Source organism: Melospiza melodia, chromosome 14 (assembly GCF_035770615.1).
Source record: "Melospiza melodia melodia isolate bMelMel2 chromosome 14, bMelMel2.pri, whole genome shotgun sequence".
In the NCBI taxonomy this organism is placed as follows: Eukaryota; Metazoa; Chordata; class Aves; order Passeriformes; family Passerellidae; genus Melospiza; species Melospiza melodia.
In genome coordinates, this window is record NC_086207.1 from 20,261,893 (window position 1) to 20,287,221 (window position 25,329).

At 54.9% G+C, this 25,329-nt stretch overlaps 1 protein-coding gene across 2 annotated transcripts in view; it reads left to right on the forward strand.

The window, feature by feature from the left end:
- The window catches only part of KCTD16 (potassium channel tetramerization domain containing 16), a 59,401-nt gene extending 47,448 nt beyond the window's left edge, over positions 1 to 11,953 (forward strand). For both annotated transcript variants that reach the window (XM_063169116.1, XM_063169117.1), the window contains exon 3: positions 4,428 to 11,953. In XM_063169116.1, coding sequence (XP_063025186.1) covers positions 4,428 to 4,876 — 449 coding nt within the window. In that variant the 3' untranslated portion in view covers positions 4,877 to 11,953. The remainder of the gene's footprint in view (positions 1 to 4,427) is intronic.
- The last annotated feature ends 13,376 nt before the right edge of the window (positions 11,954 to 25,329 follow it).

The following is a 25,329-nucleotide window of genomic DNA, read 5'->3' on the forward strand; positions in this document are numbered from 1 at the left end:
GTTATTCAGGCCCTGCTCTCACCTGGGTTATTCAGGTCCTGCTCACACCTGGGTTATTCCTCAGGCACTGTTCACACCTGGGTTATTCCTCAGGCCCTGCTCTCACCTGGGTTATTCAGGTCCTGCTCACACCTGGGTTATTCAGGCACTGCTCACAGGGCAGGCTTGGCTGTGCAGGTATCCCAGCCCGGGGGCACCGGCAGAGCCCAGAATGTTCCCTGCACAGCCCAGGGGATGGGGTGACCACGAGGAGCTCTCTGGAAGCCTGGGGTGCCCACAGCCCCCAGCCATGAGCAGCAGCTGCTCCCACCCTGCTGTGCTCCCATCCTGCTGCTCACACTCCAGCCTGCTCCTTCTCTCCAAATTCTAACTCCATCACATGTTACTTTGAGAAGATCCCTACATAAATATTTTGGCTCATTTGATATGCCTTCTGGTATTTTAACACCAGGTCTCTTTTTCTTCACCATTTGGGGAAATTATTTTTATTTTCAAACAAATTTGATACTCGCACAGCAGTTCACTTCCAGAAGCAAGTGTTTTAGGGAAGATTGCAGGAGTGAAACGGCAATGTGCTGGGAGCCTCCTGATGGAAGTGTGTGTGTGCTGGGGCCTGGCTGGAAATCACTGTGCAAGAGCAAGACAGACCAGGGAGCAGTTCTGGGCTTTATATTGGGCTGGCAAGCTCGGGATATTTAAATGGAAAACACTTTGAACTGGAAACGTTAAATTTTAATTTCAATTCCAATTGAATTCAAATCCGATGGCAGCATGCAGGTGTCCCCAGCTGCCCCCAGAAGGGTGAGATTTGTGTGAGGCTCCTCAGGGGCTGGGACAGCCACAGGCTCTGCCTGTTCCTTCCCTGGTTCTTGCTCCCCAGTTCCCTCCTGATCCCTCTCCCCTGTCCCTGCTCCCTCTGAGCACCTGGCAGGGCTCAGGCCAGCGATGGCCCTGCCAAGTCCTTCCCAGGATTGTCTCTCACTGAGATTTTACTGCAGGTGCTTGATCCTGAAAGCAAATAGAAGCAAATAAATCCCGGGGTGTCTGTGCCGCTGCCAGGACAGATCCTGGAGCCCTCGGTGCCCGGGGTTTGTCAGCTCCCCCTGCCAACCCTGCCCACTGGGCACTCGCTGCTCAAACGGGCACCAGCTGCTGCCTTCAGCCCCAGCAGGGCACAGACAGGGAGGAGGAGGAGGCAGAACCCAAAGCAGGGGGGAAAGTCATGGGACAGGAGGAGAAAAGGAGCGTGAACAGAAATAAATCAAACCAACAGCAAAGCCCTGAAGCAGAAGGAGCAGGGATAAAAGGTAAGAGGACAACATAAATGGACCAGAGTGGATTGAGAACAGTGGGAAATGGCTCAAGGGATGATCACAGGCTGGGAGGTTGTACAGACACACACGTGGAGGCAAATGACCATCTGGATACAGCAAATATCCCTGAGTGCCTCAGAAACGGGCAGCAGACGTGTCTGAGCTGCTGCCGGGGACCCTGTCCCCTCCCAGCCGTGGCACCGTCCCCAGCCCTGCCCTGGGCCCGGGCCTGCCTGTGCCGGGCTCTCCATCCCGGGCCCAGCATCCCCGACCCCGACCAGAGGTGCGGGAGCTGGGGCAGCGCCTGGCCCTCTCCCACCATGGAAACCCCTCCCTGGTTTCTGTCGCTCTGCTTCCATCCCAGCTCCCACAGCATCTGTCTGTCCGTCCTCCTGCCCAGGGATTTCCCTTCCCCTCCTTGCAGCCTGCCTGGGAAAGCAGAGGAGAAGGGGAAAGCTGGGTGGCTGCTGGCTCGTGTGTCAATTATACATCAGAGGCTCTGCTGCCGCTTCAGAAGCTTCTAATAATAATTATTATAATTAGGGCACTGGGAGAGAAATGCGCTGAGATCAGGGAGGGAAGCAGGAAAGCCAGGCCAGAATTAATTAGCCACTTTTATCTAAGAATCTCAAAGCATTTAGACATTAATTAACGGAGCTGTGGTTAAGGCAGCCGCTGCTCCTTCGCTGCCGCGGTGCTGGGGCTCGGCCCCTCCTCATCCTCCTGCGGGCACGGGGATGGCTCCTGGTGGCTCCTCAAGCCCCTCGGCCCGGCTGTCACCCCGAGGGCAGGTGTGAGTGTGCTGCAGCCGGGCACTGCCCTGGCATCCCGGGCACCCGCGGGCAGCAGAGGCTCCTGCTGGAGCTGCCACCCGCCCGTGCCATGGCACCAGCCTGCTGGTTATCGGGGCACCTGTGCCATGGCACCTGGGCACCAACAGAACCGGTTACTGGGGCAAATCCTTCCTGTCTCCCACCACACCCCGCGCTGTGCCCACTGTTGGTGAATATTCATTAAGAGAAATTAGCATCTAATAGGGCTTAATTGACTTATAAAAGCCTTGCTTTGTGCTAATGAAGTCTGCACTGTAGCTGTGTCTGATGGCAGCTGCTGGGGCCCTGTGCCCCGCTGCCACCTCGGCTGCATCCCTTCTGCTGCCCCACGGCCCTGGGAGGTGTTGCTGTCCCATTCCTGTCCCATCCCGGGAGCTGTGCCTGTCCCATTCCTGTCCCATCCCTGGGACTGTGCCTGTCCCATTCCTGTCCCATTCCTGTCCCGTTCCTGTCCCATTCCTGTCCCATTCCGGGGAGCTGTGCCTGTCCCATTCCTGTCCCATCCCGGGAGCTGTGCCTGTCCCATTCCTGTCCCATCCCGGGAGCTGTGCCTGTCCCATTCCTGTCCCATTCCTGTCCCATTCCTGTCCCATCCCGGGAGCTGTGCCTGTCCCACTCCTGTCCCATTCCTGTCCCATTCCTGTCCCATCCCGGGAGCTGTGCCTGTCCCACTCCTGTCCCATTCCTGTCCCATTCCTGTCCCATCCTGGGGAGCTGTGCCTGTCCCATTCCTGTCCCATTCCTGTCCCATTCCTGTCCCACCCCTGGGAGCTGTGCCTGCCCATGGGGGTGCCCTCCATGCCCATGGCAGGGGCACTGCAATGACACAAACATCCCTTCCATCCCACACCACGGTGTGACAGCCTGTGAGTCCCAGCTGGGATAAGGTGTCCGTGGCCTGGGCACTGTGTGCAGGCTTGCAGAGCTCCCTGATGATCCCAGCAGTGCCCTGGGCCCCTGCAGGGGGATCTGGGGTCGGTTTGGGTGCTCGAGGCACAGTCTGAGCTCTGTTCCTCGGCTGGAACAAAGCCCTCAGAGCTGTCCCACTGCTGTGGGATGTGGGTACCAGCTGCAGTGAGGAGCTGCTGCAATCCCCACAGCTCCTGGAACTGCTCTCAGGGCACGTGGGTCAGGGTTCTACAGGAGCTCAGCTCATAACGCCTTTGTCCAAGCCTAGAAATGGATAAAAACTCTCAGTTTAGCCATTATTGACTGTTTTCAGAGGAGACACAGGGCAGCTTTGAAGTGAGTCTGCAAATGAGAGTGGCCCTGCAGCTCCAGACTGAGAGACTCCTTCATCATCGACAGGGAAGAGGAGGGAGGAGGTGAGGAGGCTTCCTGGCTTCTGGTTTTCTGCCTGTTCCTGTAAATTGTGTGCTCTGTGTTCCTGGTAAGGATGGAGGCACAGGAGAGCAGGGCAGTGCCAGGGGGGCTCCCAGTGCCCACAGCCCCTTCCCCAGGCTCTGCCCCCCAGCCTCAGGGGCTCTCAATTGGCACCAACGTCTATTTCTCTTTTTCTTTCCTTTCCCCATTTTTCGATGGGGCTCTGGGACAGCAAAAAATCACCTGAGTCCCACAGCTGAGCCCGCTGCCAGCTCTGCCCTGGCCATGGACTGCTGTGGCTGGGCAGGGCTCCAGCTGGAGAACAGCCTCAGCCCTGCACTGCAGGATGGGAATTGTCAATTGTCACTGTGCTGGGCTTCCCTGCCGGGCTCTGCCAGGGAAGGACCCGCTGTAACAGGGATCTGCTGCTGGTGCTCCTGAGAGCTCCAGGGTAACAGGGTTCTGCTGCTGGGGAGCTCCAGGCTAAGGGGATCTGCTGCTGGGGAGCTCCAGGGTAACAGGGATCTGCTGCTGGGAGAGCTCCAGGCTAAGGGGAATTTGCTGCTGCTCCTGGGAGCTCCAGGCTAACAGGGATCTGCTGCTGGTCCTGGGGAGCTCCAGGCTAAGGGGATCTGCTGCTGCTCCTGGGGAGCTCCAGGCTAACAGGGATCTGCTGGTGCTCCTGGGGGGCTCCAGGCTAAGGGGATCTGCTGTGCTGGTCCTAGGGAGCTCCAGGCTAACAGGGATCTGCTGCTGCTCCTGGGGGGCTCCAGGCTAACAGGGATCTGCTGCTGCTCCTGGGGAGCCGTGCCAGCACCGTGTGCTGATGTCCAGGGAAGGTCCCTGTGCGGGTCCCTGTGGCCCTGGCTGCCCCGCCAGCCTGGGGGCGCTCTCAGCAGCCTGTGCTGGGGTGTGTGGGGTCCGGAGCTGCCCTAACCCCTCTGTCTGTGCCCTGCAGGCGAGCCCTCCCGCTGGTCCTCGTCGCACTGCGACTGCTGCTGCAAGAACGGCAAGGGCGACAAGGAGGGCGAGAGCGGCACGTCCTGCAACGAGCTGTCCACATCCAGCTGCGACAGCCAGTCCGAGGCCAGCTCCCCGCAGGAGACCGTCATCTGCGGGCCCGTGACGCGCCAGCCCAACATCCAGACTCTGGACAGGGCCAAGAAGGGCCCGGTGCAGCTGCTGCAGCAGGCCGAGAGCCGCAGGAAGAGCGACCTGCTCCGGACTCTCACCTCCGGCTCCCGCGAGTCCAACGCCAGCAAGAAGAAGGCCGTGAAGGAGAAGCTCTCCATCGAGGAGGAGCTGGAGAAATGCATCCAGGATTTCCTCAAGATCAAAATCCCAGACAGGTTTCCCGAGAGGAAGCACCCCTGGCAATCGGAACTGCTGCGCAAGTACCACCTGTAGGATCGGGGCGGGCAGAGGCACGGCCCCGCACCTGGAGCCAGAGCCGAGGGACAGCACAGGAACTCCCAGTAATAACTGTGCGTTAGGTCGCCAAAACCAAACCCATCTCTAGTACTGCCTAACTTGCCTATTTCACCTTAACATTTCTAGTGGTAGGGGAGCGATCTCTCTGCAGTCCTGGAAGCACAATGACAAACGCTTTTGTTTGTAAACTCCGAGTCTTACACAAGCTGAAAACCTTAATGGCACAGCCAGGGCACGCTGGTGCGGCCCCAGCAGGGCAGGGCAGGGTGGGCAGGGCTCGGTGCCCTCTGCAGCCTGCTCAGACCCCGTGTGCCTGCAGGGAGGAGCACAGCACAGAGCCCAGCCCTGCCCCGCAGTTTAAGCATGTGTATTTATATATGTGCATATATATATGTGTGTATATATATCTCTGTGTATATATATATATGTATATATATATCAATATATATTGCTTAAAGACTTTCTGGCTCTCTCCTTATAACTGCACTTTCTCAGAAAAGAGCATTTTTTTAGTCTGTGGATGTCCCGTTTCTCCTCCAGGCCTCTGAGGGCTGAACAGTATGAATCCATCTCCCCGTCTCTCTCCTCTCCCCCTGCCCGTCCTTCCCCTCCCTGGGACACTGTGAATGTGTCCCGGGGGAGAGCAGGGTGCAGTCTCTGGGTTTGTGTTACCACCAGTGAAATGCTCTGTTTGGTTGGGACGCTGTGTCCCTCCCTGTTCCCCAGGGCTCTCGGCTGTTACAGGAGTGCTGATCCCCCTGGAACGCTGCAGGGATGCTCTGGGCTGTGTGGGGATGCTGGTCCTGCAGGTGCCAGCTGTGTGTGCCAGGAGGGGCTGTCCCAGCTGGCAGGGTTTCTGTTACCATCAGTGAAATACTCTGTTTGGTTGGGATGCTGTGTCCCTCCCTGTTCCCCAAGGCTCTCGGCTGTTACAGGTGTGGAAAGCGGCAGGGATGGCTCTGGGCTGTGTGGGGATGCTGTGGGGGTGCTGTGGGGATGCCGTGGGGGTGCTGGCTCCTGCAGGTGCCAGGGCTGCGTGCCAGGAGGGGCTGTCCCAGCTGGCAGGGACAGTGGGCACTGCGGCCCCTCAGCCCCAGAACCCCCCCAGCCCACCCAGGGGCTCAGAGCTGGCACTGCAGGAGGGAGCAGGGCAGTGCCAGGGGCAGCACAGCCCTGCAGGAGCTCCCTGCAGCCCCTCCTGTGGTGCCAGCCCTGCCAGGGCCCTGGCGGCACTGCAGCAAGGCACACTCTGTGCCCATGTGCCCGGAGCTGTGGGAAAGGCTGGGCTGCTCCTGCACTGCTCTGAGCTCGGGGAAGGGCCAGGGTAGGCGGGCACAGGCTGGCCACAGAGGGGCAGGGCTGGCACAGGCAGGGCTGGCACAGGCAGGGCTGGTCAGGGGGCTTGGGCTGCTGGGGCTGCCATGGAGAGGGACAGAACACTGCAGCACTCCAGCTGGGGAGGCCACAGCTGGGAACAAACCAGCTGCAGGATTTTGGATCCATCATTTCTTCTCTAAAGGCACAGGAAGAAGAGTTTATATATATATATACGTATGAATATAAAGTGTGGGCAGTGCTGGTAGCACAGATCACTCAGCTCTGACTCAGTCAGTGTCCTGCAGGTCCCAGGCTCCCCTCCCACACCCCAGACACTGCTGTGGGAGCTGCAGTGCTGCCTGCACTGTCCTTTCTGTGCTCCTGCTGCAGCTCCAGCCAGGAGGAGCCTCGGTGCCTGCAGGGCTGGGCAGGGGTGCCAGGGAACCCTGGGGTCTCCAGGAGCCCCCAGCCGTGTTTGGGGTCGGGTGCACCCTACAAAAGGAAGCAATACGTGTGCAGAGGGTGGGCAGGCAGGAGCTGGCGGCAGCTGGGGCGCCCTCCGAGCAGTGCACCTGCAGGGGCTGCAGAGCAGGGCACCTCGGGCAGCTGGGGTCACCTGTGGGATGCTGTGGGCGCAGGAGGAGCTGTCCCTGCCCAGGCTGTCCCTGACCCTGCCCAGGCTGTCCCCTCTGCGGGTGCTGCAGGAGGGCTCTCCTGGGAAATGCTCACGGAACAGACTCAGCCCTCCTGGGCCTGTGCTGCAGAGCCAGCTCGGGGCTCAGGACACGCCCTGCCTCTGGAATTCAGGCTCTGGTGCCACCCTCTACTCACAGGCTCAAAAGGCACAACTTCCCACGGAAATCAATGATTTGGACAAGCTCCACACATTTGGCCCTGCTTGGTTATTTCATGGTTAGTTTCTAGCATGTTTCTCTCCCCACTCAACATTTCCTGCACCTTGTTCCCCTGGGACCCCTGGCCCCTTGCCGTGGCACCAAGCAGGAACCAGGAACAGATAGAGATATCCTCTGGATTTCAGCAGGGCTCAGGACAGGCCACTTCTGTTCCTTGGCAGGAGACTGCAGCTAAAAGCTCCTGCTGGCCCTCCAGACCTTCCCCTGGCGCTTTTCAGTATCCCAGCTCTGGGCTGCAGGCTGCGTGTGCAGGGCGGAGGAGCAGGAGTTGGGTGTGTGTGAGTGAGTGTGTGAGTGTTTGTGTGAGAGTTTCTGTGTCTGTGAGTGTGTGAGTGTGTGACTGTGAGTGTGAGTATCTGAGTGTGTGAGTGATTATCTGTGTGAGTGTGAATGTGAGTGTGTGTGTGTGTGTGTGTGTGTTCCCAGGGGCACGGGACTGCTCCATGATTAATCACTGGGGGAAAATGAGACCAAATGAAAAGCGCCCAAGTGGCTTTGATTTATGTGGCCTTCACGTCTCCACTTTGAGATGGAATGGTTATTGCTCTCCAGTGCTACAGAAATAAAGGTCTTAAACTTCAGTGATCACAGGCAGGCCCAGCCTGCAGGGACACCCAGCCTGGATGGGGAGGTGCCAGGCGTGGGCTCTGCTGTGTTTGTGTGGGCTCTGCTGCCTCTCTGAGGGGCCTGCCTGTGGTGTGACCCCATGGCAGCTGTTCTGGGAGTGCTCTGTGCAGAGCTGGGGCTCTGCTGGCAGGGTCTGTGCTGCTCAGAGGGGCTGGGGGGCTGCAGGTGGAACACAGGGGCCCTGGGCAGTGCTGGGGGCTCTCACAGCCCTGCAGGGGTCAGCAGCTCTGCCCAGAGCAGCCCTGGGAGGCTGGGGCACAGCAGGACAGGTGCAAAGGCTGCTCCTGGTGGCCCTGTGGCTCAGGCTGGGCGTGGTGGCTCAGGAAGGGGCACCCAAACCTCCTGCAGGCAGCAGGGTGGGGGCAGGAGGGTGAGCTCCCCATGAGCCTGAGATCCCCTCCCAGCACTGGCGCCATGCACACTGGCATTGGTGCCGTGCACACTGGCATTGGTGCCGTGCACACTGGCATTGGTGCCGTGCACACGGGCATTGGTGCCATGCACACGGGCATTGGTGCCGTGCACACTGGCATTGGTGCCATGCACACGGGCATTGGTGCCATGCACACGGGCATTGGTGCCGTGCACACGGGCATTGGTGCCGTGCACACTGGCATTGGTGCCATGCCCAGCTGCACAGGCACCCCTGCTCAGCTCCCAAGGGCAGAATTCCCCATTCCCAGGGGCTTTGGCCCCTGAGCAGGACTCGGAGCACTAGGGGACGCACAGGACATGCCATTTCACAGACCATGGGCACCAAGGGCTTTCCCCCTGCCCCCTGCACCCCCAGCACAGGGGCTGCCCAGGCTCTGCAGAACGCTGTGGGTCACTTGGGGAGTCCATCACTGATTTCCTTTGCAGGCTGTGGGCTGGAGGAGAGGGCAGGGTTGGCTTTTCCTGGCAATGACCATCACGTACCTGAGCCCCTCAGCCGTGTCCCCCTGCTCTCCCAGCCCTGGCAAGGCTGGAGGAGCCCCCAGCCCCCTCCCCAAGCCCCCAGCCCTGTCACTATGGGCTCGACTTCCAGAGTACTTTATGCACAAGGCCCCATGTGTATCATGGTACAAAATAATTGTCCAGTCTTATGGATAGTTTATGCCCCAGCGGGGTTTTGTAGATTAATAGTAAAAGAACAATAAAAAAAAAAAAAAAAAAAAAAGAAAAAGCACTTTTAAATTATTTATATTATAAAAAGACATTCTTTATTTTTCTTGGCATTGATGTCACTTAGCTAAAACTCCGTTTCTAAGTAGGATATTGCAGATTTTAAACTATAGCAATGCTCGAGCAAACACGGATCCAGAGTTCCACAGAGCAAAGGCCCGAGGGGAGGCAGAGGGGCAGGGCCCTGCTGGCCCCGGGGTGCTGCTGATGGGGACATGGGGGTGTCCCTGCCCTGCCCTGGGCTGTGCGAGGTGCTGCCAGTGCAATATCCCCAGCCCAGAGGGAGGCACGGGGGCTTGGGGGCCCTGGGGTCCCCGGGGCCTTGCTCACGTTACATTTTCGGACCTCATTCAGCACTAAATGACTCTGCTGAGGCTCAGTCAGCCTGTTGCACATTGATGTAGGTTAAGTGGCACCCACCGAATTACCTCTCGACTCTCCAACGTGGTTCACTTGTACATAAGTGTAATGTCAAACTGTTTACAGGTTCTTTTGTGCGTAATTGTGGAAACAAAAAAAAAGTTTTACCTGCAAATTTAAAGGAATCGATTTTACTGGAAGGTGTTTAAAAAAATGAATGTGCTTAATACAGTATAGACATCCTTGCTAATGGTCTCACCTGAATGCATGTATCCGTGTTGTCAGTCCCACCAGTGAGGTTCTTGGCAATATTCTGCAGTCTGTGAATAGCAAATATGCATCAACTACTGTGACTCTGACAAATATAACTCGGTAACTGTTTCTACTGTGGTGTGTGAAACAAATCCTGTAGCTTTTAGCCTGCTGTATTTCCCTGGTGCCGGGAGCACCAGGAGCCAGAGAGGTCTGGGAGGAATGAAGACAGAGCTGTGCCCTGAGCAGGGTGGTGACAGCCCCTGCTGTGCTACAAGTGCTGAAAATGCCATTTTCAGAGGCTGGCAGCTGAGGGGAAGGGGCTGGGGCTGGGGCTGGGGCTGGCAGAGCCTGGGCAGGGGCTCTGGGACCCTGCATGGGGGGCTCAGCCCTGCTCTGGGGTGCTGGGGCTCACAGCTGCACACAGCAGTGGTGTTCTTTGCCATTCCAGTTCACAGAAAACGGGCTGTACTGGGAGCTCTGTTTGCCATTCCAGTTCACAGTGATTGTGCTGTACTGGGAGCTCTGTTTGCCCCTCAGCTCACACTGAGTGCCCACAGGCAGGGCACAGACCAGAACAAAGGTGTTGGTGCCCCTCAGCAGTCACACACACACACTCACACTCACAGAAGTGCATCCATGGACACATCCAGGCCTTTTTGCCCACAGGGGTTCAGCACTGGCTCCTGTAACCACTTCCCTTCCTGCTGGCTGTTTGTTGTCCTCCCTCCTGTGCACTGGGGTTTTCCCCAGTTTATTTCTGGGTTGGTTATTGCTGTTTTTAATCTGCAGTACCAGGCTGTGGTTGGGAAGAAGCCCTTTGCAGTGGCCCCTTCCTGGCAGGAGGTGAAAGCTCCATCTCTGCAGCACTTGCCCAGTTTGGAGCTTCCCCGGGCTGGGGTTTGGGTGCTGCAGTGCCTGCCTTTGCAGGAGCTTTGGGGCTGTGTCCCTCAGTGCTGAGGGGATGCTCACTGGGCTCCCCTGTGTCCCCATTCTGGTGCTGGCAGTGCCACGAGCCTGGTGGTGCCAGGATTCCTGTCCTGGCACAGCCCCTGCAGAGCCCCTGCCCTGTGCCCTGTGCCCTGTGCCCTGTGCCCTGTGCCCTGTGCCCTGTGCCCTGTGCCAGCACCTGCAGGGGTCCCTGTGTCCCTGGGGTGCCCCCCAAGTCTGGGATGAGCTTCTCCCCGTGAAGCAGCCCTGCCTGGAGCCGGGGATGGTGCGGGGGGCTGAGGGCGCCCTGCTGCTGTTCCGGGGCACAGGGGGCTGCAGGACCCTGCTCCCCTGCCCGGGCTGGCCCCAGGCTCCATCCCTGCCCCTGGCAGCCCCCAGGGCAGGGGCACAGCCCTGGTGCTGTGGCCTGGCTGGTGGCAGCCCTGCTGCAGCCAGCACAGCCCTCAGCGCTGAGCAGGGCTCACCTGCACTGGCGTTCCCAGCAGAAAGGGGATTTTGGTTGTTCTGAGCACCGGCTGCTCCTGGTGTCGGGGCAGATGTGAAGGAGCAGTGGGTGTTGAGGTGGAACACCTGCACAATAATTACTGAGGATGTAATTACCTCCCCCACACAGCACGGGGTGATGTGCACGGGAAGGAGGAGAGATTCCCTTTGGTACCAGGTGATACCAGAAAATGATTTTAATCTGCCTTACAACTATATAATTAAGAGAGCTTATATATAGAAATATCTATCTATTTACCCATCTATCTATCTCCCCACAAGTGTATTTATCTCTGGCTGGGAGCAGGGCGGGCAGCACAGGCCTGGGCTGGCCCTGCTCATTGCCACAGGAGACAAACCCAGAGCTTGGCCAAAGCCTTTCCAGAGGAGAGACCCCCTCCCAGGGACAGCCCCTAACCCCAATGCTGAGCCGTGCCAGCAGCTGGAACCACGTGGGGCCGGGGAGGCAGGGAGGGGGGACCCTGCAGGACACGGTGACAGGTGAGGGGTGACCTGCAGGTGACAGTGATGGGCGAGAGGTGACCCTGCAGGTCACGGTGGGCTTGCCAGGGTGGGGCTGAACTCTTGCCATGCCCCAAACCCGAGCACAGGAGGTGCTCCCTCGGGCAGGAGGGGTGGGAGGGCAAGGCTGGGCTGCAGAGCATCCTCCAGCCGCCCCTCTGTGCCGTGCCAGGGCCAGAGCAAACCTGTGCAAGGAGAGGGGCTGGGGCTGGGCTCGGGGGGCACAGGGTACCCCCTGCTCACCCCTGGGTTTGGGGGTCACAGGCCAGCACAGGACCCCCCTGTACACCCCGGTTCTCCCCCAGGGCTGCCCTGCCCCTGTGCCCGTGCCCTGGAGGGAGAGCTCTGTAAATACAGCAGGTTAAAAACTGGCGCGGAATCGGCGAGTCTGTACTTAATGCAGATGTTTCCCATGTTTTGTAGTATTGTTTTATTGATAAATAAAAATCAACCAAAGACAAAACCGGCGTTCGGCGTGGTCTGGGTGGGCACTTACAGAGACTGGCCTGGCACAGGGGCTGTGGGCTCCCAGCCTGTCCCTGCCATCGCTGCCACACTGGGGACCCTCCTCCCAAACCGAGACAATGGAAATGGAAATGGAAATAATGGAAACGGAAATAATGGAGATGGAAATGGAAATGGAAATAATGGAAATGGAAATGGAAATCATGGAAATGGAAATCATGGAAATGGAAGGGATGGAAATCCTGCCCTGAGCTCCATGGGAAGAGGAGCCCCAAGCTTGTCACCGTCCCAGGTGTGCCCTGCACTGCCCCAGCCCTGAGGTGACACTGAATCACCCAGCAGGGCTGGGATGGCACAGACATCATGAATGGCTCCAAAATAATCCCCAAATGCTCAGGATTCTTAAAGCACAGCAAGAAAAGCAAAACTGGCAGCAATTAAACTGTATCTTAATGAGCTGCCTCCCAAAGAAAAGCTTGAGAAAAATGGGTTCATCAGAGACTCGTTAACAAAAATCACTAAAACCATTAATACTATAAACATCCTCTCCCTGGCATAAATTTTGCATCTTTCCAGATGTGTTTTTATTATTATGCCCAATTTATGGGAGGAGAAAACAAGGCACAGCTCTTGGGCTGTTTTGTCCCAGGGATGCCAGCAGGCAGCAGCCGGGATGTACAAAAATCTTCTCCTCTTCCCAAATCCCTGGGCAGCTGTGCCCGTGCCACACCACGCTGCCACATCCAAACCCTTTAGCAGACTTTATTGGGTTTTTACCAGAGCAAAAGGTTCCTGGTTTGGGGACTTAGTGCTGCCTGAAGGGGGAGTGATGTCCGTGACCCTGTGAGTGGCCATTTGCCCATGAAATGGGGCTGTGAGTGCTGTAACCAGGCATGGCCAAAGGAGCAATAATTAGCACTGACTCCATGATTCCAAGGCCGAGCAATCACTTTATTATACTGTACTTAATGAGAAACCCATCACCCTTACAGGCAGTCCCACACAGGTGGACCCAATTGGTCCTTGGATCCAAACACCATCACCAGCGGCCAGTCAAGGAATCGCCCTTTGGTAAACAAATCTCCCTAACACATTCCACATGCTCACAACAACGGGGGCAGCAAGTGAAGATAAGAATTGTTTCTCATTCCTTTCCCAGGACTGGGCCTGGGAAAGCTGTGCTTGTGCTCTCTGTGGCCAGGGAGCTGCTGCCACCCAGAGCAGAGAGAATTTGGGCAGACTGTGCTCGGGATTTAACCCCTGAACTGCCTGGGAAGGGTTTGCAGCAGCTCCCAGCTCTGGGCAGTGCCAGGGCAGGGCTGCCCATGGCTGGGGGCACCAGCCGTGCCCTTGGCCCCCAGCAGGAACCCCCAGCTCCAGTCACCCCCAGGCACCCACCCCGAGCTCCATCCTGCTCTGGCCCAGCTGGACACCTGGAAGCCAAAATGTGAGTTCTGCTTTCTCTCTGGGCTTGCCTCTGCTGTTGAAGTTGTTATTAAGCTGCCCCAATTATTTTTGAAATCCAATAAAGGCATCAAATATGTGCAATTCCAGCATAATGTGTTGGGAATGGTAGTTCAGTGCTAAAACCAATGGCTCTGCTCACGGAGCTGCAAGTGTTTATTTTCATTATTAGGCCAAGAGAACAAGTCTGTATCTATATCTATCTATATCTGTATTAATATGAAATAGAATAACATAAAATTTAATATCATAAAATGTGGGTAATTATTCATTAGAGCCATTACTCCTGGGGCCTCCCCTGCTGACCATGAGCCCCTCTCTGCCTCACTGCGAGCCCTGGCAGCAGCCCTGGGGCTTTGCTGGGGCTGCTCTTTGTGTTTCTGCCATCACTGTGCCCAAGGACAGTGACAAAATTGCTTTTTAACTTTCAGTTGGATAGATCCATCAGCTCTGGAGACCCTCCTGTCCCTGTGGTAGCTGCACCTCCAGAGCCCCTGGGGGTTTAAATTTTATAAAGGACAAATTCTATCTGGATGGGGAGCCCAGCTTCAATAAACAAAGCAGAATTCTCTCCTTTGGGGGGCTCCTCACCCATATTTCATCCCTCCATCCCCAGAGGGATGCTCTGGCCCCTGGGCAGCTCCCTGCTGTCCCTGCAGCCCCAGCTCAGCCCCGGGCATGGAGCAGCCAAGCCTGGGGTCCCCCAGCCCTGCCCTGTGCCCTGGGACAGCAGTGAGGGTTTCCCTGCAGGGCTGCCTGGTGGGAGCACAAACCTTATTCTGCTTTTTACAATGCCCTAACACGGTGTTTCAGCTCTTTCTAAGAGGACAAAGCTGGTGAGCTCTCTGTGCTAGGAAGGGCAGGTTTCCATCCTGCGGCTGTGTTTCAGCACCGCCAGGATAATCATCTCCTCCAGGTTAAACCCAAAGATGTCCCAAAGCGTGGATTTAAATTATAGCCAAAAACTCCCTGAACTCCTTAAACTTAATGACAATCTTCATTTTCATTTGCCACATATTCCTCTCCCCTAATAGCCATGTGCTAAATCTTCATGAGATTTTTTTATAGTTTCACTGAAGGAATATTTGCATAATTATTAGCACATAATCTGCTTTAATGGCCCCGCTGATTTTACTGTTACAGATAAATGCGTGTGGTGTCAAATTGGAGCAGATGCAGGCCTGGGCAGTGCTGGGGAGAGCTGGCTGTGCTGCAGAGCAGTGCCCAGGGCTGTGCTGGCTCCTGGGGACAATTCCCCTGCTGTGGGACAGCACGATGCCCTGGGGCAGCCAGAGGGGCTCTCTGTCCGAGCCAGCTGGCTGTGGTTGGCCATTAATTAGAAACAACCCCATGAGACCAATCCCAGATGCACCTGTTCCATTCCACAGCAGCAGATAACCATTGTTTACATTTTGTTCCTGAGGCCTCTCAGCTTCTCAGGAGGAGAACTCCTAAGGAAAGGATTTTCCATAAAAGTTGTCTGTGACAAGGGCCCTGCACCCTGGCAGCCAGGCTCAGCCCCAAATCCTCCCCCAGCCCCACTCAGAGCTGGCTTCAGGCTCAGCCCCCAGGGCTGGGGGCTCTGGGTCCCCATTTGGAGCCCTCCCTGCTCTGACGTGGGAAGGGATAAATAGAAAGGAGCTGCTGAGGCAGGAGGAGTGAGGTGTGGGGAGGGTGTGATGACAGCAGCTATATAAGGAGGCAGCACAGAATTCTTGAGGGAAAGCATCGAGCTTCTGCTATTTTCCAACCGGATCATACCCTCGCTACGAAATGTCATTTCTGGAATTTTTTTAGACTGTTCTAATAGATGCTGATAAATGTTCCTCTCCTCAGGGCTTGTCAGGAGCAGACGTGATTGATGCTATCTTCAGAAGGAGACAAAAACGTTCTGTGCGGGATCTGCCACCGTGGCAGGTCTCAAAAACAATGGGCTGAACCGAGCAGTGCAGAGCACTTCCCAAATATTTAAAATTCCTACAACAGCAATTCAGCTCTGAATCCTACCTCCTTCAGAAAGCCACAGGAAAGACCTTTTCTAAATCTGGGAAAATAATAAGGAAAGAAAAGCGTCTCCAAATCTGTAGGCAACAGCATAGCCTGAGTTCAGTCTAGGGCAAGCTGCATTTTCTGCACTGCTTTAGAAAGTGCCAATATTCAATTGATATTTTTTAATAAAATATTAACATGTTTTAATGGAGAGATTCTGCAAGGCTGAGCCTGGAGGCAGGGAATGGCTCTGCTCTCCCAGATCCCAGCTCAAGCCCAAAATTAAGCTCTTAATGCCTTAATAAGGCAGAGAGCTGAGTGTACAATGACCTGTTCTTTAAGTGATATATTAAATTAACTTTCCTTATGTATTTTCAGACAGAAGTTAAATATTTTCACATAGTTCTAGACCGCAAAAGACCATCAAATGGGATTAGATGATATTTTTTTCTCTATTAAATGAGTAATCTGGCACCGTGTGTGCAGCAGAGCCCACCCCACACCCACTCCCTGCTCTCTCTCTTCTCTTCTCTTCTCTTCTCTTCTCTTCTCTTTCTCTTCTCTTCTCTTCTCTTCTCTTCTCTTCTCTTCTCTTCTCTTCTCTTCTCTTCTCTTCTCTTCTCTTCTCTTCTCTTCTCTTCTCTTCTCTTCTCTTCTCTCCCACAGAACCCCAGCGGTTTCCCCTCCCTGCTGGGCACTTGCCTTGGCAGAGGCACAAGGAGCCTCCCCCGGTGTTTGTCACATCCCTGTGCTGCCCTGGGCATTTCAGCTTTCCGAGGGCAGGGTCACAGATTTGTTCTCCCATAAAAGCTGACAAAAACCCTTAATTGTTCCCCTGCTATCCAGGCAACAACAGGAGACATCCCCAACATGAGGATTTAAAGATTGTACAGGAATCTGAGGCTTTGTTTGGCCTCATCTGCTGGGGCCAATTTCTGTAGTCACTGGTTGTTAACTCTAACATGCAGGACACAGGGAATGGCTCCCACTGCCAGGGATGGGTGGGATATTGGGAATTAGGAATTGTTCCCTGGCACAGGTGCCCAGAGCAGCTGTGGGTGCCCCTGGCAGTGCCCAGGGCCAGGCTGGACAGGGCTGGGAGCACCTGGGACAGTGGGAGGTGTCCCTGCCATGGATGGGGTGGCACTGGGTGGGCTTTGAGGTCCTTCCAACCCAAACCATCCTGGGATTTTGGCATCAAGCTGTGCAGCAGGCTTCCTTCACTGGGACTGGGGCATTTCCTCAGGACTTCCAGCAAAATTTATGGTGTGGAAGAGAAAATTCCCCTGCACGAGGGAGCCTGAGCTGCAGCTGAAAGCCTCGGCCCTGAGGCTCTGCCTGCCTGTGAGACCAGCCTGGAGCAGGATCCTGAGTGGAGCTCTGGGGCTCAGGAGTGTCCCTGGCACTGCCCTGCACCGAGGGGTGAGGAACACTCAGCCCTTCTGTCTCTGTGACAGATCCGTGTCCTCCTTTGCAGGGAATGCAGCTGGAGAGATGAGATAACTTCTGGATAAATAGATTTATTGGTGCAATTTGGTTTTACATGGCCAGCATGGAGTGTTTATAAAATATTTATGGAGTTTTCCTTTGCGGTGATGGAGCAAGAACCAGTTTAACAATGTGTGGGGCTTCATTAGTGCTGCTCCACAGGCAGGTTTGCTCTGTCTCCTCTTGTCACTTCATTAGGCTGGCCCTCGTGATAGATTGGCCCAAATCACTAATTAATAATTACCTCTTCTGTATAAAATCAGATGCCTTGAGTTGGCACTAGTGGCCATGAATTTAAGATGATGCATAAACCTGTGTGCGTTTCTCTGCTCCGTGTTTAAGTCATCCTGCTATTCATCCAAAACCTCATCAGAACAGATAATAAAGCACTTCATGAACAGATGTGCCACTTATTCATCCAGTTCTATCATGATAATGACGAGAATTTAATCTGGAGTGTCTCTGAAGATGATCTGAAAGGCAGATTGGTGTGAATAACGTGGCTGCAGGGATGGGGCTCATCAATCCTGGGCACAGCCCGGTGCTGGCAGTGCCCACGGGGCAGAGCCAGCTCCCCCTGGCCCTGACAGCCCCCAGCACAGCCCCCTCTGCACACGGAGCTGCTCTGAGTGCTCAGCCTTTAGAGGAGCATAAAAGGTAATTGCTGGTACAGCTGTGAGCAACATCTGACGCTGCACAACGCTGAAAGAACATGGAACAGAGCTTGGAGAGTCCAGATCCATCCAGGGTGGGGGGATGGCATGCACAGCTGAGCATTTAGCCAAAACATGGAAAAATGCAGAGACAAGTAGAAATTTATGAGGCCAACTTGCTCTGAAGAGCCATTTACCCCTCGTTATCCAGATATACATTTATTTATGTGTCTCCTCATACAGGCTCTATTGATCCCTGTCAATGGAGAACATCAGGAATGTGGTACAGGAGGGAGCCACACTGCAGATGACTATTGGAAACTGGCTCTGCACAGCTCTGTAAATTCTGTTAACAGCCAACAAGATCATTCAATCCCCAAAGTGCCTTTGAAGAACAAAAAGCCTCTCGCTCACCCAGCGCTGGGGAGGAGGCCTGGATTGGCAGCTGCTGTCCTGTCACTGCCTCAGCAGGAAAAGCACAAACCCTGAGGGCAGGCACTGCAGAAAGCAGCAGCCTGCGTGAGGGGGATGGACAGGGCACCCCCTGCTCCCATGGGGTGGCACTGATGCCAGGCTGCCCCATCCCTCTGTGCCAGAGCAGGGACGCAGCCCTGAGCGTCCCCAGCCAACAGAGCCAGCAATTCCCTCTCAGAAATGACCCAGAGGGGAGCCAGCCTCATAACAGTAAATCTTTCCTTTAACAGCCTGCCAGCAGAGCAGTCCTGCTTTTCACACAGAAACACTGCCAGCCTCCCTCAGCATCTGTCACAGCAGCAGCAGCAGCAGCAAAGGCACCAAGGTGGGTTAGAGATGGGAGAGCAGAGGGGTTTGGGGGTCAGGGGGGGAGCTGGGGCTGTCTGGGGCCAGGGCTTGGCCAGCACAGGCAGGGGAAGGCTCTGGCTCCTTCCCTGGGGGTGCAGGAGCTGGCATGTGCCAGGGCACAGCTCCTTCTCTCTGCTGCTCCCTTGCCCAGACCCCAGGCCGTGACTTTGCTTCAGTTTCCCTCTGCTTTTGATGGAAGTGGGGTTTGCTGTCCCCCCCAGCCCTTGTGCAGCCCCCAAGGCAGCAGCAGAGCTGGTCCCCCGTGCTGGACACCCTCAGCCCCGTGCAGGTCCCTGGGCCAGGAGAGGACCTGGATCCCTGCCCTGCCTGTTCAGCGCCAGCCTGGAGGTGCTGGGAGTCCCCATTGATCCCAGGGGGCTCGGGGGCTGCAAAGGCAGCACACAAAGCCCCGGGGGGAGCAGCTGAGCTGCCCTGGCCCAGACAGGAGCAGCTCCCAGAGAGGAGCAGCTCTGCCTTGGCTGGGCTCTGAACAGGCACCAGCAGGTCTCAGTTTCCTTGGTGATCGCTGTCACATCTGAAACACACAACTGAAATGGAAATAGGAACGTATCACAACTAATTATACGCATTCATGTTAATTACACACCTTCTCTCCCAGCCTTTCACGGAGTCAGTTTAGTGCTGGGTCTCTGCTTCTCAAGGACTGCCACCAACGGGTCAAAAGGATGAGCGTTTAATCTCCCGGTGGCACAGCAGACATTTTAATACTGAAGATTGTTTTATTCTTAGGGTACCTTCCATACAGGACATGCATCTTCCCAAGGACAAATAATTACTGCAACAGCCTGGAGCAATTTGTCAGGAGAATGACCCTGAGAGCAGTTAAAGTTCATGAGGTACAACATGAGTCACCATTAGCAAATAACAGAACTATTCCTCTCAATGACAAGGGGTGAGAATTCAATAGCAGAGGGAGGTGAAATATTAGGACCCCAAGTAAATCAGGGATGAGAAGATGAGGCATTACAGTCGGTGCTCATTTGGGAAGCAAATGTGAGACGATGTGTTTGGAGTGCTTGAGAGAAAATCTGGTATCTTTGGTAACACAGCGAGAAAGGAAGAACCTCCAAATAGTTCTCGTTTCTTTCTGTAGTCATGGAACTCAAAAAGGCAATGAATAATGAATGAGTAATGCCAGGAAGCATCTGAGGACTCGCATCCCACCTGCTGCTGGCTCAGGGGCAGCAGAGCCCACGGACAGCAGGACAGGGGGACAGCAGGACAGGCAGGACAGGAGGACAGCAAGACACAGGGACAGCAGGACAGGGGGACAGCTGGGCATGGGGACAGCTGAACCTACAGACAGCAGGACAAGGGAACAGCAAAACCCATGGACAATAGAGCCCACAGACAGCAGGACAGGAGGACAGCAGGACAGGGGGACAGCAGGACATGGGAGAGCCTGGTGATGCAGAGGAGCTGCAGGAGGGGATGGCAGTGCCCAGGTGCCAGGGCTGTGCCCAAGATGCCAGGGGCTGTATCCAGATGCCATGGCTGTGCCCAGGGTGCCAGGGGCTGTGCCCAGGTGCCAGGGCTGTGCCCAGGTGCCAGGGCTGTGCTCCCCTCTGCAGCAGCACCGTGGTGCCCAGGGGTTCCCCAGCCCTGCTGTGCCCTGGGGCTCTGGGGCAGGGCAGGGGCTGTCTGTGGCACGCTCTCCCCTTGCCCTCCTGCCCGTGCCCAGTGCTCAGCCCTGTGCCAGGAGAGCCCCAGCCTGGCAGGGAGCTCCTGGCTGTGCCCTGGGGCAGGCAGAGCCCAGGGCTGCCCTGCAGAGCTGCACCAGCTCTGATGGATGGCACACAATGGGAAATATTACAGCAGAGTGTATTTCATCCAGACAGGGAACTTTAAGCAGGACACAACAGACATTTTTCTTACAATATTAACAATTTACCATCTGAACTTTATCTTCTCCTTGGATAATAACCACCAGCCACGGGGTAAAGGAACAATTGATTTAAGATCTCAATCAAAGGAAAGCATTCCTCTTATCTGGATAGCCAAGCAAGGAGCAGCACTCAGCTGGGGCTGGGCTGCATTTGTCAGTCCATTAAAAGCACAGGCTCTCGATCTATACAAGGGCTGTAAGACATTTGTGGAAATGACTCTTGCAAAAATCTTTAGTGGTTAAGTGCCTGCCATCTAAACCTTCCCTTGATTTCCACAAGGTTTACTCAAAAAGACAAGGGAAAAAAAATATATTCCCTGTACTCAGAGCTTCTTCCCTTTCTCCACATGCTTTTCCTTGCTGACTGAATTACTCCATGATTTAATTGCTGCTCTGACGGCTGGGGCAGGGCTGGATGGAGCTGGGGCTGCCCTGGGATCCCCCCAGCAAAGAACATTCTGGAATGTTCTGGGATGTGTGATCTGGGCTGCTGCAGCACCAGCAGGACGAGGATGGGGTGAAAGAAGGGCAGACCATGCACAGAGCCCCTGCTCCCTTCAGCACAATCCCCCGAGGACTGAGGATTGAGCGCCTCTCCAAAGAGGGCCCAAAGCCAGGCTGGGCCCAGTGACACAGACACCCCAAAAGTCACAGAGGGCCCAAAGCCAGGCTGGGCACAGTGACACAGACACCCCAAAAGTCACAGAGAGCCCCTGAGCACAGTGACACAGACACCCCAAAAGTCACAGAGGGCCCAAAGCCAGGCTGGGCACAGTGACACAGACACCCCAAAAGTCACAGAGGGCCCAAAGCCAGGCTGGGCCCAGTGACACAGACACCCCAAAAGTCACAGAGAGCCCAAAGCCAGGCTGGGCCCAGTGACACAGACACCCCAACAGCCACAGAGAGCCCCTGAGCACAGTGACACAGACACCCCAAAAGTCACAGAGAGCCCAAAGCCAGGCTGGGCCCAGCACAGTGACACAGACACCCCAAAGGGCTGGGGGGACCCCCCTGCTGCCCACCCCCGGAATTCTCCATAGCTCAGAACAATAAAAAATATTGAATCAAGATGGGTTGAAAATCTCTTTACTCCAGCAAGGATGATTTCCTGGCTCTCGATATCCTGCATCTATGTGATGCTTCCTAACATACAAAGAACTGAAAGGAAAGTCACATAAAAAATACCTGAGCTCCTTGGAGTCTGAATTCCCAATGAATTGTGCATTATCAATCAGGCCAAACAATTAACTGAATCATTAAATCTAAAATTATCCCAGAAGCAAAGGGACCTTGGTCCAATGTAGGAGAATCAAAACAGGGTTTAGTGCCAGTTCAGCTCAGTCCTGCCTCCATTCCCTTGCTCTCCCTTCCCTTGGCTTTCCATGAAGTGTTGTCCCTTTGCCCCGAGGGTTCCTTTCCTGGGCAGTGCCAGCCCTGAGCTCTCCCCATCAGCAGCAGCTGCCCCTGCACTGAGTGAAGCCTTTAAGCAGGAGGCTGCTGTGGGAGGCCTCCCTCTCCGAGATCAGCAGGTTTTTCCTGTTTTCATAACAAATGTTCTGCCCAGCTCTTCCCAGTGTCCTTGGCCTGTAATTCCTACAGCTCATTCATTACTGAGGTGCCAGAGCAATGCTCTGCACACCAGCCACTGTTCTGCAGGCTCTGTTACTGTCCGTGTGCTGGCACCTGGCTGCATGGCAGGGTAAGCTGCAGGCACCCCTGTGTGACACTCACATCCCCCTGCACAAAGTGACAAACAGCAAAGGTCCCAAACACACCAAGCCAAGGCACTGCCACATCGCACACCCTGCTGCTCCCTGGGCCTCTCAGAGGCTGCTCCTGCTCAGCCCAGCCTGCACACTGGGTGCCCATAAACACTGATGGCACAGCTCAGCAGCCTAAAATACAAGGGGAAGGAACAGAGAATGGCCACAAAACATTTACTGTCAAATAAGCTCCAAGTGCTTTTATAACTGTTACTCACGTCATGAGATACTGCTGAGACTCGGTGATAAACACTCCCAGCCATAAAAACCTTATGGATTTGCTTTCTAAGTCACCTCCAAGTATTCCAGGACTGGAAACTTTTTGCTAAGGTCATTGCAGTGAGCTGTGGGAGCTCCTGCACCTCCCGAGCACACCCAGGGCTCTCGTGGGACGTTGGACTCCATGATCTTAGAGGGCTTTTCCAACCCTAGGGAGCTCAGGATGTGAGCAGGGTCGCACCAAGAGCCGTGCCAAGGTCACCAGGACAGGGTGCAAACATTCCCTGACTGCAGAGGAAACCCAAACCCGCTGGATCCCGTTGCTGAGTGCCAGCCCGGCATTGGTTAATATTCCATGGGCTTCAGCTTGTCCTCTCTCCATCCTTCTCTTTCAGCAGGGTCCACACGGACCAGGACAACTTAATGAGGTGGGTTTGGTGTTTCAGGGCTTCAATCTGTTACAGGGACTCCTTGGGACCAAAATCCAGATGTTCTCACTCTCATCTTTCCCTTTTTGTTCCTGCCTCCCATCTCAGCCAGATGGGCCTCAGCTCCTCATCCCTTCAAGCTGTGGGCACTGAGCCAAAGGGGAACTTCTTTTTTTCTTCCATCAGCAATTTTCTACAGTAAATAAGAAAGAAAATGGAAAACCTTGTAGGAAGTCCCAGGCTGCTGAGGCTGTTTAAATGGGTTCAGAGCTCAGGCATGAGACAGATTAATCACAGAGCAGACACGTTGAGCCAGCACAGGAGATGACATCTGAGGGCTCTGAGGGGAGGAGGATGAACTGAGGGGGGACTGGGAGCAGAGGAGAGCTGAGCACGAGCCACAGGCACAGGTACAGGTACAGGCACGGGTACAGGTACAGGCACAGGTACAGGCACAGGTACAGGTACAGGTACAGGTACAGATACAGGCACAGGCACAGGCACAGGTACAGGTACAGGTACAGGTACAGGCACAGGTACATGTACAGGCACAGGTACAGGCACAGGTACATGTACAGGCACAGGTACAGGCACAGGCACAGGCACAGGTACAGGCACAGGTACAGGTACAGGTACAGGCACAGGCACAGGCACAGGCACAGGCACAGGTACAGGTACAGGTACAGGCACAGGCACAGGTACAGGCACAGGTACATGTACAGGCACAGGTACAGGCACAGGCACAGGCACAGGTACAGGCACAGGTACAGGCACAGGTACAGGCACAGGTACAGGCACAGGGACAGGCACAGGCACAGGTACAGGTACAGGTACAGGCACAGGTACAGGTACAGGTACAGGCACAGGCACAGGTACAGGCACAGGTACAGGCACAGGCACAGGTACAGGCACAGGCACAGGCACAGGTACAGGCACAGGTACAGGCACAGGTACAGGCACAGGCACAGGTACAGGTACAGGTACAGGCACAGGTACAGGTACAGGCACAGGTACAGGCACAGGCACAGGTACAGGCACAGGCACAGGCACAGGTACAGGCACAGGTACAGGCACAGGCACAGGTACAGGTACAGGCACAGGTACGGGTACAGGTACAGGTACAGGCACAGGTACAGGCACAGGCACAGGTACAGGTGCAGGCACAGGTACAGGTACAGGTACAGGAGGGCTGGGATGTGACAGCCCTGAGACCACTCAGCACATAAAAACCTGTCTGCCCCGCACGAGCTCTGTGCCTCTGCAAGGAGCTGCAGGTGATGCATTGGAACATTTCCACCTGCTCTGAGCAGGGCAGCGCTCCCTCCTGCCCTACAGAGGGGTGTGAGCCCTAAAGGAGGTGCAGGCGATGGAGTGGAACATTTCCACCCTACTCTGCCCTACAGAGGGTGCCTGCCCTTGGAGGAGCTGCAGGGGATGAGCAGAGGCAATGATCGAGAGACAAACCAATGTTTGGCACATCCATTACCTGTGAGAAGGCAAAAAGAGGGGTTTGCACTCCCAGAGCCAGGCAGGTCCCCAGCCTTGTCTGGCAATGGGTGTTTCCTGTGGGAACCAGCTGGCCATGGGGCTTTATCTGGTGCTGAAAATCTGGAGTGGCCTTAAATAACCTTAAATAACCTTAAACAACCTTAAATAACCTTAAATAACCTTAAACAACCTTAAATAACTGGGGAGTCTCAGGCACAAGGTCCTGCTGCCTTCTTGGGGAGACAGCACCATTCTCTGGAAGGATCCAGAAAGGATCAGCTTCTCAGAGACAAATACCCAGAATTCTGGCCCCAAAAGGGGAGGTTTCCTCTTGCGCATCTTCCCAAACCCCTTCCAATAAACCCCTGATTCTCTCAGCATCACTAACTGGCTCTGCCATTGAGTCACTGCTCAGTTCCTGAGCAGTTTGAAGAGTTTTTTTCCCCAGCCTAAACATAACTTATTTAAGTTAGAAATTGAATCTGATGGGAAAGATTATTTTAATTTGCAAACCCAGAGAGGGTTAAAAGGGACAGAGCAAAAACAACCCCTAAAAACAACCTCCTCACAGCTCTGAGCGGCAGGCTTGGACACAGCAATGGAACAAGAGCAGCTCCTGTGCTGGTTTAAAGAACAAAAACAGACCCAGAGGCACCTCCCGAGCCCACGAGAGCTGTGAGGGGACCCCCAAAGGGGAGGAACTTGCATTTGTTCACAGCAGAAAAACCCTGTCAGGCACAAACTCTGCTCCATGTTCCTCACCAGCAACTCCAAGGCAGAGACTCGTTTTGGAGAGTAAAGATGATGTTTGTAAAGATTGTTTTGTGCAGAATAATTCTAATTACTCTAACAGGATTATTATCTATTACTATTGTCTGTTAAATTATCTATTAATAACAGATTATTCTAAAAAGAGAACAGAAAGAAAAGGATGACAAAGAAAGTCCAGATTTCCTCCAGCTCCTGCCCAGGCACCAGGCAAGTGTCCCCTGCACTGACAGAGGAAGTGGAAAAGCTTTTTAAACCTGGGTGCTTTAGCCCAGCTTGTAACCTGTTAGACCCAGCCCAAGGCGGGGCTCTGAGCTTCGCTGCATTTGGCTGAACCTTAAAGTGAGACACATTTCCAGGCAAATAATTACAAATAACATCCA